Here is a 15,097-nt window from a genome sequence, read left to right on the forward strand (position 1 = left end):
AATTAAAGTAAGATGCATTCATGAGCACAGTGGTGCGTAATTTAGTTACCCGAAACGTCTCGCATAGTCTATTCCTTCCCCTGAAACATAAATGCATATCATATTTTCTTTGTAATGATGACACCATGGAGCATATGCCTATACGTCAGTTGCGCGCTTCCACCGGTCCCCTCAATGTCATCCAGTTGGTTGGGAATTCCAATAGATGGCGCTATCTCCAAGGTTTTAACTGTGCTTCATGCGCAACCATCATTGACCATAGTTGAAAACATTTCGACAGACGACAAAGTTGTTCTCAGTGACATACAAAATCTCAGACAAACATTTTTCAATGCAGTACATTTATTTTGTATTAAAAAAAAATCTATTTGGTGACTGCACAATACCCAAGCTGAGGGATTTATAATCAAAATAATTTGATTTTTTATGAAGGCTGAAAACACAAAGAACAACACATTTGGAGCATCAATTAAAACTGAGGACATAATAGCAGATTCATAATCATACAGTCCTCAGCAAATACGACCAATGTGAATAGATCCCTGATTAAGTCTTATACACCCCAGCACATTTACAAAACAGTTTTGTCAATTAACCAAAGCCATCTTAAATGTGACCCTTGGCACTTGCTATCTTGAGACCCAACTAACCTAAACACTGGGCATTTGGACACATAATTGGACACACTGTTGTTAAGTTATTGAAATTCAATGGTTACTTACGCTACATGACCAAAAGTATGTGGACACCTGCTTGTCTAACATCTCATTCCAAAATCATTGGCATTAATATGGAGTTGGCCCCCCTTTGCTGCAACTTTACAGTTGGCTGCATTACAGTTGGCAGGTAGCATTCTCATGGCATACGCCAAACCCAGATTCGTCCGTTGGACTGCCAGATGGTGAAGCGTGATTCAGCCCTCCAGAGACTGCATTTCCACTGCTCCAGAGTCCAATGGCAGTGAGCTTTACACCACTCCAATGGACGCATTGCGCATGGTGATCTTAGGCTTGTGTGCGGCTGCTCAGCCATGGAAACCCATTTCATGAATCTCCCGATGAACGAGTGTGTCTGAAATAGCAGAATCCACTAATTTGAAGGGGTGTCCGCATACTTTTGTATATATAGTGTATGTCTAACAAATATCAACAAAACGAAATATAGGGGAAACTCAACACAGAGAAACAATACAGTGGTTATAAATTATCCTGATGCAACAGTATCGACTACTTCCTGTTTACTAATAAATAAGGATACAATAGGTTGTTTACCATACTCTGCAAAAATATTAGTCATCACGAAGACATGCACATCCAGCAAAGTTGCTCCTTTAAAACCAGAACTCATAGAGGAAATAGTCCGGATGAAACCAACAACTTAGAAGCGAAAACAAAACCATGTGTTTAAATATCAATGTACTATTCTGCAAGGTAAACCAGGAAATCATCAACTTTGTGAGTTGAGTTGGATTCCTGACAACTTACAGTGCCACAATGAAATAATGATACGTAGTATAACTTTGCCATCCTACAGGGACACATTGACAGCAGTCGAGATCAATAAGCTATCTGAGTGTAAGCAACCCACGATGAACGAGTGGGATGGAAGAAAATTCAAATAAATTATAGCGCTGAAGTCAAGATGTCTCTTACCACATCTACACAAAAAAATAACAATTTATAATTGTTTTTCACAGAAATAGCTTTTGCCCTTTACACTTTTGACAGATGCAACAAAAAATAATGCTAAATACTTTAATATGTGCTTGTGATTTTTAAAAGAACAATAAATAAATAGTTATGTCCAAAAAATAAAAACATTTCTAGAGGCACTTGCAAAACTTTGCTATATTCCCAAGGCGCATGGCAGTATGTCCATATGTTCTACAGTACGTCAGATTAGTATTTACTTGTCTGTGTGCTGGGGGAATTTTCTCAAAGTCAACTGTTATTTTCACAAAGTTACCATGTCTGTTTAGTAATTGGTTTTCAACGATGAGTGACGTGGTATTATCTTTCACTAACTGCCAATGAAATATTACAAAAAACAAGTTCATTTTGACCCCATTCTCAAAATGAGAGTATATATCCAATAGGGCCAACTGTATTTAGCCAATCTCATCATTGCATAAATGAGCTATTACATTATGTTTGGTTATTATACAGCCATATTTCTGATTGAAAGTCAGAAAAAGTAGGCAAATCATACACCGAATGCATATAACATAACATATTGATTGTAACACAAGCGTTTTACTAACAAAACTCCCGTTTGAAGAATAACTGAAGGCCACAATATATTTTGATTACTGTGTGTGTATTATGTACACCACCCTGTTCATTAAAATGGTTCGCTCCTACAGACAGTGAGTCACCTGGCCGTGGCTTGCTATATAAAGCAGGCAGACAGGCATCGAGGCACTCAGTTACTGTTCGATTGAACGGTCGAATTGGCAAAACGAGTGACATAAGCGACTTTGAGCATGGAGTGATCGTCGGTGCCAGGTGCCCCGGTTCCAGCATCTCAGAAACGGCCGGCCAGTGTCTAGGGTTTACCGAGAATGGTGCAACAAACAAAAAACATCCAGTTAGCAGCAGTCATATGGGTGAAAACAGCTTGTTGATGAAAGGTCGAAGGAGAATGACAAGAATCGTGCAAGCTAACAGGTGGGTCACAAACGTGAAAAGAACGGTACAACTTGTCAGTCCTTGTCACGGATGAGCTATTGCAGCAGACCACCACACCGGATTTCACTCCTATCAGCTAAAAACATGAAGAAGTGTCTCCAGTGGGCACGCAATCACCAACACTGGACAATTGAGGAGTGGAGAAACATGGCCTGATCTGACAAATGACAGTTCCTGTTGTGTCAGGATTTGGTGTAAACAGTATGAGTCCATGGCCCAATCCTGCTTGGTGTCAACGGTAACAGTTGAGCGAAGTTTCCATGCCCCGAAGAATTCAGGCTGTTCTAGAGGCAAAGGGGTGTCCGCCCCAGTACTAAATGGGTGTACCCAATAAACTGGCCACAGTGTACAGCAGCAGATGAGATACAGAAAGTCTGTAGCTTATAGCTATTATTTGTGTGCAGTATTCTGTTAGGTGACTGGAACTCCAGGAGAGACTGCATCCAAAGAAGTCATGTCATGTTGCCCTGCTCTCTCCACTGCACTATGAAATTCACACACAAGTTTGTTTTACTATCCTTGTGGGGACCAAACAATTGAGTCCCTAAACCTTAACTCTAAACCTAACCCTTACTCTAAACCCTAATTCTAACCCTAACCTCTAAATCAGACTTTTACCTTGTGGGGACCGGTGGAATGTTGCCACTTGTCCGAATTCTCCTTGTTTTACTATTCTTGTGAGGACTTCTGGTCCCCACAAGGATAGTAAAATAAACAACAACAAAAAACACACACACACCTTTTCACAGACCCATGTTGACCTTCAAAAGAGATGTACAATACACAGAGAAAAGCATAAAAAATATGACAGAACACAAAAAAACTGTCATCTTGCATACCAAAACTATTTTCAGTAACCCAGTTCACTGTAACGCTGCAGTGTTGCTAGTATGACTTTTTGGTATTTTGCTCATGGGAATATTAATTGAGTTTCCAAAAAGAAGTGCACCTGAATTTTTTTACAGCATTGGTTAATTCACCTCATTTACGTTCCTAGTGTCATTTCAGATTGAACGTGATAATGGCAGTAGAAATGATGTAATAAATAGCACAATATGGCACTGTCTGAAATTTCTAGAAAAGAGGTGACTATCCTGAGATGACAGACTTCAAACAAAAATGCAACGATGCCATTGAGCCACTTCATTCTAACAACACCACAGTTACACAGATGACCTCACCCAAACAGGTTGCATAAGAAATTCCCATAGGAATAGAAATATATGAATTCATATACAAAATATATACAGTAAACCTGTTTATTACCAAAAACCATCCAAAACTGGGGGCCAGTTACCCTAGGGGCCAGTTACCCCAGTTATTCCCAATTTTTCTATTTGCAGTTTCTTGACGAACAAGTCCAATGGTCTCATTGGACTTATCACGTGTGTGATAACATGTATGTTTCGGTAAGCAATGCATAATCCACCCATTGTGACTGCAAGCACAACCTGGCTGAGAATAACAAACAGACAGAAATGCCCCTACATTAGCAGCATGGAGCTATGTGAGCCCAGATCCTTTCCCAAGCAGGTGATGGGCTCTCCAGATTGGGTATTTTTCTCTCTTGGCCAGTCTGCATGAGAAGTGGGCAATAATCTCCTGTTGACTTTGACTAAGGGCTGGATTCGATCCATATTGCAGAAGTATCGCGGAAGATCCACGATATAGGCAATGTTCCCGCATTCCCGCGTACTGCATTCACGCGTACTGCATTCACGGTAAATGCTGTCGGCTTAATCGGAAATTACATTTACATTTTAACACAGATCTTCCACAGTACGGATTGAATCCAGCCCTAACAGCAGACTGTTTTAAATATATAGCATTGACAAACTCCTCACATAGATGAGAGTGAAATGGTAATAAATCTGTATTCCAGTTGTCTAAAAGGGCTGATGGAGTCCGATCATGCTCATGCTGTGAAGCTAGCTGTACCTGAGGAGAAGGAGAAGTGACCCTTCTGAGAGGCCATCTACATGTCTGAAAGGAACAAGGTGAGAGACACTCTAAATATACAGACACAGTCTCTCTCTTGTAGACACAGTAACTAGCTGCAGTAAATTCTGGAGGGAACAATTGTCATGGGTATACATTTTCCTTTCATTCCTGCCACACACATACACACAAACGTATAAACGGGCTGCCTCATTGCAATCCATTGGTAATGCCATGGCAACGGTCAGTGAAGACACTGTAGCATTGCAAGCGCAGGGAGTGGTAGTGCAGCCAGGGGTGCATTCCTTCACTCTTGGTTCCTGGTTCTTTCAGCTCTTGAGGTCCTTTTGGTCAAAGATGATGTGGTTGGCCAGATAGATGGCGATGATGCCAAAGATGGCGGAGGAGGCCATATAGGCAGTGACGGACTTTGTGAACTGAACGATCATGCCCATGAAGAGAGTGGGAAAGACCTGAGAGAGGAGGAAGGTGCTATCCAGGATGGCAAAGTCCAACCCTACGCCGCGCTTCTCGTAGCCCTCTGGCTCATCCTGCTCGGGGCCCGTGGCTTTGTGGGACGACCCATTCTGGCCTTGGGGAGGGGGGTAGTAGTCTGAGCCATCTTGGCTGAAGAAGGCATGCCCGTTGTTGCCCCCCAGTTTGTGGGGAAGCCCCCCCTCCTCAGCCACGGGTGTCAAATGCGTGATCGAGTCCTGCTTGATCACAATCCCGTACTTAAGCAAGTTTTTTGTTTTCTTTTTTGGCATGTAAACCTGAAATGCAAAGAGAGAGAAGTAAATTCAATACACAGTCTAGGGTTAGGCAGTGTGTGCAAGGGAGTTTGTTTGCGTAGGGCTGGACTGGGTATGTGTACGGAGGGAGGGAGAAAAATGATATGACTATGACCATGATGTGAGCGTTTGTTTGTATTGGAACATACATGGCTGTTTACTCAGCCCTGATAAATGGCTGTTGACTCCTACGACATCTAAAGGAGTCAACAGAATTGTATCACAGTTAAAATATGATTTCATATGTACACTACGCTCAGGAAGTACAGGGACCACAGAGTACTGTATGTATGTGTGCCTTTCTGTCCTTACCTCCATTTCCTTGTGGTAGTGGCAGGTGAGGGTGTATGGCAGCGTCTGCAGCGTGGCATAGGCAAAGCCGGTCAGAGCCGACATCACGGTGACCAGGACCACACTCTTGGACATACAGATGACCAGGGCAGAGATAGTGAAGCTCACCATGCTGCTCAGGTAGACCCGGCGCGAGCCAAAATGGCGGACCAGTCGGCTCATGAGCAGGGAGAAGACAGTAGAGGTAGCACACTGCAGGAACAGGCCCAGGCTGCCCATACGGATGCCTGCAAGACAGAATTGAATTTGTGGTAACAAATTAAGATACAAGATTATGTAATATCAATTATGTCCCTAACATTTATGGGTACAATAATTCTACATGATTATAATTCTAGTTAGTTAACTAGCTAATCGTCCTAGATTCATGCATAGACAAACAGACACAACCAATGAACAAGGTCAAACATACGGTTCTATAACACCACAATAGGTTGTGGTTGCAAATGCAAAATACGACCAGTAACCTCATCCGGACACTTACTTTAAAAAAATACCCCTGTAGGAGCCGGCTTTACATTTACATTTAAGTCATTTAGCAGACGCTCTTATCCAGAGCGACTTACAAATTGGTGAATTCACCTTCTGACATCCAGTGGAACAGCCACTTTACAATAGTGCATCTAAATCATTAAGGGGGGGGGGGGGGGGTGAGAAGGATTACTTATCCTATCCTAGGTATTCCTTGAAGAGGTGGGGTTTCAGGTGTCTCCGGAAGGTGGCTTTATGATTTAAGCTATTAGTGGGGGGTGTTCCATTTCACAATCTCAACAACACATACTTTAATCATGTTTAAAGATACAGAACTCTTCACCACATATTAACCTAAAACTGCTTTTACTGTGGCGCATGAATGGACCTTTATGTGTTTTAAATTCTCGGTTTGCTCATGCCAGTACTCGATACCATCTACTGCATCTTGCCTATGCCGTTCTGTACCATAACTCATTCTTATATCTTTATGTACATATTCTTTATCCCTTTACACTTGTGTGTATAAGGTAGTAGTTGTGGAATTTGTTAGGTTAGATTACTCGTTGGTTATTACTGCATTGTCGGAACTAGAAGCACAAGCATTTCGCTACACTCGCATTAACATCTGCTAACCATGTGTATGTGACAAATAAAATTTGATTTGATCAGCACACGGAACAGATAAGAGCCCTAATCTACGAATCAGGGTTGAGGAGTTAGTTAACTTTGGTCAACTCTGAGTTCAACTTGGGATAACCTGTCCCACGAAAGTGTCTCAACTTTTAGCCAGGTTAATGTCTATGACAACGAATCCTTCAGAACTAACCTGCATAAATATCAAACCCCCTTCCCCCCAAAAATGCTAGCCTCCCCGGTTATAGTACTGGTGAGAGGTTGTCTTGGGGGTAGGATATTTGTGCGTCTGTAACTTTCTCACTCATCATTATTCACGGTTCATTCAGGATTATCCGTAATCACAATAGCATCCACATTAATGTAGAAGTGTTTAGAAACATATTCTATTCTTATTTACAATAACAGTGACTCCAAAATGACACAATACATTATTTACCATTATTTTCTATTGGGCACAAAATAATCTGAAACACACACACACAAAAAAAAAGCTAATGCATCCAGTCACAAGCTTAATGTAGCCATTGTGTGCTAGGAATAAGGAACCAAATAAGAAACTTTTACTACTTTATACACATAAGTACATTTTGACCAATACTTTTGGTTCCCTAAAATGGGGGGTCTATGTACAAAAAGTGCTGTAATTAAAGCTGACAGTCTGCACTTTAACCTCATAGTCATGTTTAATTTCAAATCCAAAGTGCTGGAGTACAGAGCCAAAACAACAGAAATGTGTCAATGTCCTAATCAATGTTCTCTCAAAAAAAAAATGCGGCCGTGAGCCAATTTCAGGTCTGTTGAGCGCAAACTTGAACATTGTGAAATTTCTGTGCAACTTCCAGTGCGCGTTTACTGTGAACACTGAGGCAGTACCCTCTTTAAGTTACTGTTTTAACAGTGGCCAAGCAAGCTACTGTGGCTATTGATCATAATGTAGGCCTACCATCACAGTCTACTTCAAAGTAAATGGCACAGATCCATATATGGCAATGGTCTATTTGCATATAAGCCTACTGCAGCTCTGATTGGTTATGCTGCACCGATCTGTGTAGAGTATGGGCTAAGTTGTGTGCAAATGCAATAGAATCCTACTCCAATGTGTTCTGCCTATAACAAAATATATTGTATAGCTAGTTTTGCATACTAAGTCTTGCATAGTTCATTTTGTTTCAGTATGGTACATTGAAAGTGGTTCATATTGTGTTGATTCCATCACAATTGCCACAGTAAAGAGAAACTTTGATAGTGTTAACTAACTTGGAAAACTCTAGAAAGTTGAGTGAAGTTCAATCTCCTGCTTCTCTCCATGTGCTGATACTGTATTTCTTCAGCACGGTAGTCTCGGGGCTACTGCGCACACACGCATCTGAGAGGGAACATTGGTCCCAATACTTTTGGAGCTTGCTTTGTATTATAAATTGGGTGGTTCGAGCACTGAATGCTGATTGGCTGACAGCCGTGGTATATCAGACTGTATACCACGGGTATGACAAAACATTTATTTTTACTGCTCTAATTACGTTGGTAACTAGTTTATAACAGCAATAAGCCATTTTAGGGGTTTGTGGTATATGGCCAATAAACCATGACTAAAAATCGAAAGTTCAAAGCATTTTAAACTTGTTACATAAAAATGTTTCACTAAATAACATATGCCTACTCTGGTCTTGGCACTTGCTCTCTAGCCAACAGCTCACAGATACAGTGCAGGTAGTCTGTGCAGGTACGCTAGTCTACTTGATGAGATTATTATGGATATTATTCTGGATATTTATATTTGTCAAACGGCAGTCAATCATTGTTCATCATGTCACCAGAATAAGACCCTAGATATTTATTGGAAAGCAGCATCAAGCTCATCACCGTGCCCTTTCACCACCCTGAGAAATTCATCACAATTGATTTAAATCTGTAGCCTAATAATGTTGAATGAACAAATTATCTGTTGGCATCTATAACATTTTACAGAGACTTCCTGTTTCCATCACAGCTGTGTTGTATTTTTATTTTACGGTATGACTTTACCCGCATAAAAGCTGTGGATGAAATGTGGTTACGGCGGTGGCTCCCGATAGTGGTTAATATTTAACATGATACAAATTGTAAGATAAAACTGAGAAAAGCCCAGGCATATAATTGAACATTCTAAAGCACATAAATCAACTCGGCAGGTTTGGCACTACAGAAGTCTATAGCTTGGGTCTCCAAATTTCATCCCGGCAAATTATGAGGGCATACAATTAAAATTCTGAACAATGGCACAGCTATTTATAGCTTACTTCACTGTGGAGTAGAGGCCATAATACATGACCTGTTGATTTGATTTTCAGTTTGCTTCCATATGACTGGTTTCACATTCGTTCTCAGGGATCATAAGGAAAAATAATCTAAAACAATTGCTAAATGTATTTACAATCCCTTTCTCCAAACAGATTTACTAATTTAGCTCTTATCAATAGCTGACACTGGTGGAGGCTCTTCAGAGGAGGAAGGGGAGGACCCTCCTTCTCATTGAATTTCATAAAAATAAAATGTTTAAAACATTTAAAAATATACTTTTCAGATACAACTATACAAAATATATTCACGTTACCAAATCATTTATTAAAACACACCGCTTTGCAATGAAGGTCTACAAAGTAGCCGCAACATCACCATGTAAGATAGCACCATGGTGTAGCCGGAGGATAGCTAGCTTCAGTCCTCCTCTTGGTACATTGACTTCAATAAAGGAGGATTTTGGTCCCTTCCTGGATCTCACCCCCTTCCAAAGACTTACACAGTAATTATGACAACTTCCGGAGGACGTCCTCCAACCTATCGGAACTCTTGGAGCATGAACTGTCATGTTGTCAGAGAATTAATATATTACTGAAATCATTAGCTACAGCTAAAATGTGGTGAGTAGTTGACTCAAAGAGAGAGAAAGACAAAAGTTGAACAGGTTATGACTATCCAACACAACACTGGAACTCTTCCAAGTCAAGGGGACTTTTGGTTTTATACATTTATTTCAACCAAGGCCTGACGGTGAACTGCTAAATTGCTTACTGACTATGCACTAATGTTACTGCATGATTGTATTAGCTACGTTGATTACGTTGACTACGTTGACATTACTATAACTAATATGGGGACAACGATGTTGGCTGTGTGCAGTGGTTTTGATATGGTTTGGCTTAGAAAGGTTTTTTCGCCTGGTCACATACAGCTGATGTGTTGTTCATTGAAGTCCACAAACGAAGGGAAAAGGTGAGAGGAGGAAAGGGCATAGATGCGAGAAGGAATACAATGTGGTTGCTAAGAAAGCGAACTGTGTTTGCGCGTGATCAGAGGTGTATTCATTCCATCGATTCTGTGCAAAAACATTTATTGAACGGAAGCAAACGAAACGGGATAAAAATACCTGAATTTGTACAATAGAAACTCTTGTTTGCAACTGTTGAACTAATGATTACACCCTATATCAGCTAGATGCAGGCAAGAGTGTGCAAGGCAGTATTGAATGTGTCACTTCACTCGATCTGTGTGCACCTACTTTTTAAACTTTAATTTAAAGGCTAGGTTGTAGCAACATCATGGTGGGTATAGGGAAAATTTGAGTATCATGTAGTAGCCTAAACATATGGCTGATACTGGCATTTGCCCATGCTTAAATGAATAGTCAGAATATGCGTAGAGACATCTCTGCATGGTCTGGTGAAGTGTAATTATGAGAGAATTTACAAGGAGGTTGAACGAGATTTAACAGTTTGGGAGAAGTTGCCTGCTTCTTTACAAATTAGGATCGCTTCCATAAAGATTAATGTGTTGACACGTATTAGTTTACCGAGCATGATGATCCCACTCCCTCCACCAGTAGGCTATTGGGGAATGATTGATAAACATATACATACATACATACATACATACATACATACATACATACATACATACATACATACATACATACATACATACATACATACATACATACATACATACATACATACATACCTTTGGAATGGCAAATATCCAAATATTAGGTTTGAGGTGTTACAACGACAGAAGTGTAATTGGTGGACTTGCATTAGCAAATGTTTGTATTTACCACCAATCTTCATCAGCCTACATCAGTCTCTTGGAGAACTATTGAGGAAGAACTTGTTTCACCTACTAGATTGCAGGATGTGTTATTGTCTGGCATATCTAATAGGAAATGCATGCTGTATTTTGGTCCTATCATTTCTAACACAATAGAGAATTTTAGCAAGGTTGAGAAGTGTGTAGGTGTTTCCTGGAAATGGCATCTCCATACCCCTCTATGGCATAACAAGGCGATCACTTCCAGGAATAAACCGTTAGAGTCTAGAGCCTGGTCTGCAAAAGGGGTCAATAATCTAGGGGATATATTTGGATTTATTTGACCTTTATTTAACTAGGCAACTCAAAGGGTCTTCTTTGTTTTCAGGAACTTTGTCTTCGTTTTGATTTGCAAGGGTCGTCATTCTTTCTATATTCTTAAGACTACAGTCAGCGCCATGTGCCTGTGGGGTTCCATGGGGTGTGGGGAAGGCACCCGGTGTTAGAGTGGATTTTTACATTCCAGTCCAGAGGTTTTGTGTCTGCTATTTCTTCTCATCTTACAACAATTAAAGCAGAAAGACCTCTCAATGGTTAAAGCATGGGTAGATGATTTGGTAGTCGATGATGAGGCTATTGATTGGGAGAATGTCTGGGAGAATATATTTCACTTATCAAAGAACCCAAACCATCAATTAATTCATTTGAAACTTTGTCATAGATCGTACTGGACACCACTTGTAAGATTTCATGCAAAACAGACCCATACTGTGACCTATGTAACCTCCATACACTTGGTACATACAAACATATGATATGGGATTGTCCTGAGGTTTATGAGTTTGAGGAAAGTGTCGTATATCCTCTCTGACATGGTTGATAAAACTGTACCCCTTGAACCAATTACGCTGTTGCTTAACAATGACACAGGTATGCAGCTGAATGAGAAACAGCTAAAAGTTTGGCTGGCTGGGTTGACTGCTGCCAAAAAACATGTTGTTCAGTGCTAGTTGTCACCACATGACCTTAATATAAGGATTTTTTGTTTTTACCTTTATTTAACCAGGCAAGTCAGTTAAGAACAAATTCTTATTTTCAATGACGGCCTAGGAACAGTGGGTTAAACGGCCTGTTCAGGGGCAAACGACAGATTTGTACCTTGTCAGCTCGGGGATTTGAACTTGCAACCTTTCGGTTACTAGTCCAACGCTCTAACCACTCGTCTACCCTCCCACCCCGGCATACTTTATTTATATTTTTAATCCCAGACCCCGCCCCCACAGGAGGCCTTTTGCTAGGCCGTCATTGTAAATAAGAATTTGTTCTTAACTGACTTGACTAGTTAAATAAAGTTTAAATACAATAAATAAAATTAAAATAACTTAAATAAATATGTCAGGCTTCAGACTTTTGTGCTTGGCCTCTGCCCTGTACCTGAATGAACATGCTCTTTGTACACTGATTGTTTGACATTAATGCACTGTGAGTGTGACATTCCTCCTTGTCCTGCAGGCATGGGAGGGAGGGATGGGGGTGGGTGGGAGGGAGGGAGGGAGGGATGAGGGTGGGGGAGAAGCAGGAAGCCTTGCAGAGCTCCACTACAGACCTGGGAAACTTCTCAGTGTGGGAGAAGAAGGTTTCCTTTTGTCCCTCTCACCATTAGTTTTTCTCTCACTTTGTCTCCCTTATCTCTGTTTTTCTGCTGGGTCTGGGGTATTATGTCAGTCAGATTCAACGCAGTTTGAAGTTTGAAGGTCTTCTTTTACACTGATCATCTTCTCCTCATCCAATAAAGCTATGCAATATTCTAGGGGATTAGGAACCAGACTCTTAATGACTCTTAATGCACACTTTATTACCAGGGAGAACGGTACAGTGACTGGAAACTCTAGGTAATATTATGGCAACACCGAAGCTTGCTCCTCTGCCTGACTACCTCCCACCTGTGCCATTGGAATGTGCATGCATCCGGCCCAGCTGTGGCGGAGGGAGCTGTCCAAGCCGGCAAAGCAGCTGAGTGGCCAGGTGGTGGTGGTGAAGGTGCGGACTGAGGACAGGAGTGGCAGGGTGAACTGGACTGGGGCTGTCTGCACTTTGAGGCGTCACTAGTAGGTTGGGGGAGGATTCTAACTTTCTCTATACAAAATCACTCTATTGGATGTGGCCTTTTGAGAACTTTGGGTTCTCTGATTGTTAATACATCAAAGATCAATGATATAACGAGGCAGAGCTTGCCCAGCCAAAGTATGTATGTGATAATATCAAATATTGTCTACATGAGAGATGAAGAGGCAATCCGCCAAAGTAAGTGATAGATCACACAGTATATCCACAGAGAAGAAAGACAACTCACCGTCGTCGTAGCGCTGCCTGGAGGCGGTTCCGGGAGCGGCACTGGGCACGCCCTCGTACAGCCCCTCCCCCACAAAGTCTGTGTAGAAGAGCATAAAGGACATGACGGCCATCCAGCTGCAGAGCTGGGCCACGCACAGCTGCCTCATTACCTGGGGCACGTGGCAGTAGCTGCGGTAGATGGCTGGCGTCATGGACCAGAACGTCCTCAGCAGGCACAGCAGCGGGCCCGACTTGAGCAGCCGCAGTTTGCATTTGAGCAGGTAGCAGCAGGAGCGTGGAATGCCGCAGCGGCCCGCCTCCAGGAGAGGAACTGGCTCCAGGGCCGCCACACCAGCACACGGTGGCTCCTCCGACACCTTCATGGTGATCAGCACGCTGATCACGAAGATGAGGATGAGCATGAAGAAGAGGCACTCTGCCTGGCCGCCCAGGTAGACGGACAGCAGGCCCCGGCTCCAGTCCAGCGCAGGCAGTAGGTAGCCCACGCAGCCTCCGAGGCTAACCATAAAGGAGAACATGGCGAAGGCCTGGTTGCAGTCCTCCTCGTCGCGGTACAGGTCCGAGAGGAGCGCCTCTAGTGGCGTGAAGCACACCTGGCCACAGAAGTCAAGCAGGCCCACACCGAGGATGAGGAAGGCCACTTCTAGGGTGCGTCCGCCCCAGGTGAAGTAGGCAGCCAGCAGGTCGGCATGGGGGATGATGAGGAGGGCTAAGAGGACACCCAGGGACAGCAGCCAGATGAAGGGCCGACGGCGGCCATAGCTGCTGTTGCAGTGGTCACTGGCTGAGCCAATAACAGGGATGAAGATGAGACCGAACACTGGGCCGATCCCTGGGGGAGGAGAGAGAGAGAGAAAGAGAGAGAGAAAGAGAGAGATAGATAGACAGATAGAGATAGGAGTGATGTTGATTCATTGGTTGTCAGTTACAAAGTCAAAGGGTTTCTAGGTTGGTGTGTAAAACCAGTTAGTTTAGTTATCAGTATCAAAGCAATAGTCACAAACACATAAAATAGTTAAATAGGTAAACACTGATTGAAATTCCCTTCAAGAACAATTGTGTGAGTTATAGGCCAACATAATAGCTATTGGATTTGAGCTTTTCCACAACATTTCCCCTGTGAACTCTAATCCAACAAATGTCCTGGCTGCATCTGATGTTGTCTGGTATCTTCCAGTGTACTACCTTCCCCATGCTGCTAGGGCTTGGAGGCAGGATCTCCAGGGGTCTGTGGCCCACTGGCCCCATCACTGTTCCATCCATCTCTCTGAGTGCTAGTGAAGGCTGCCTACAGATGGTTCTGTGCCCCAAGCTAACCCACCATAAGCCTCCCTCTCTTCCCCACTGCTGGATTGGGCTAATTAAAACACCCACAAGGATGCTTGTGGAGCAACACAACTTACATTCAACTTACATTCCCCACAATGGCCAGATGTATGCCTCTGGTTTCACAATGGGAGCATGCATTGGGAGGCTTGTTTTGAAAATATGGTTTAAAATTCCATAGAGATGAAAAATCTAACATTAATTGGATCCACATGAGGGATGCCATGAGGGTCATTCTGATCAAATATGTGTGTAGACTGGAGTACTGTATGAATAGGTACATTCCATTTTTCCATTCCCAGACAATGACCTTTTATGTAAGGGATAATCAACGATCTATGGAAAATAATTAACGACGTGGAAGGTGTGTTCTATGATGTGCTAGCCGAGTGGACTAACCTTCCACGGAGTTGCATTATTTCCCAGAGATGATTATCCCTTTTATACCATGGCTAGAAATGTGTTCATTTGCAAGAA

At 42.3% G+C, this 15,097-nt stretch overlaps 1 protein-coding gene across 2 annotated transcripts in view; it reads right to left on the reverse strand.

Moving 5' to 3' along the window:
- Positions 1–330: 330 nt before the first annotated feature.
- The window catches only part of LOC135524187 (solute carrier family 45 member 3-like), a 49,079-nt gene continuing 34,312 nt past the window's right edge, over positions 331–15,097 (reverse strand). For both annotated transcript variants that reach the window (XM_064951493.1, XM_064951494.1), the window contains exons 3-5: positions 13,293–14,126; positions 5,729–5,994; positions 331–5,398 (exon numbers count right to left, since the gene is read on the reverse strand). In XM_064951493.1, the coding sequence (XP_064807565.1) occupies positions 4,955–5,398; positions 5,729–5,994; positions 13,293–14,126 (1,544 nt within the window). In that variant the 3' untranslated portion in view covers positions 331–4,954. The remainder of the gene's footprint in view (positions 5,399–5,728; positions 5,995–13,292; positions 14,127–15,097) is intronic.

The sequence above is a fragment of the Oncorhynchus masou genome, chromosome 31 (assembly GCF_036934945.1).
Source record: "Oncorhynchus masou masou isolate Uvic2021 chromosome 31, UVic_Omas_1.1, whole genome shotgun sequence".
Classification (NCBI taxonomy): Eukaryota; Metazoa; Chordata; class Actinopteri; order Salmoniformes; family Salmonidae; genus Oncorhynchus; species Oncorhynchus masou.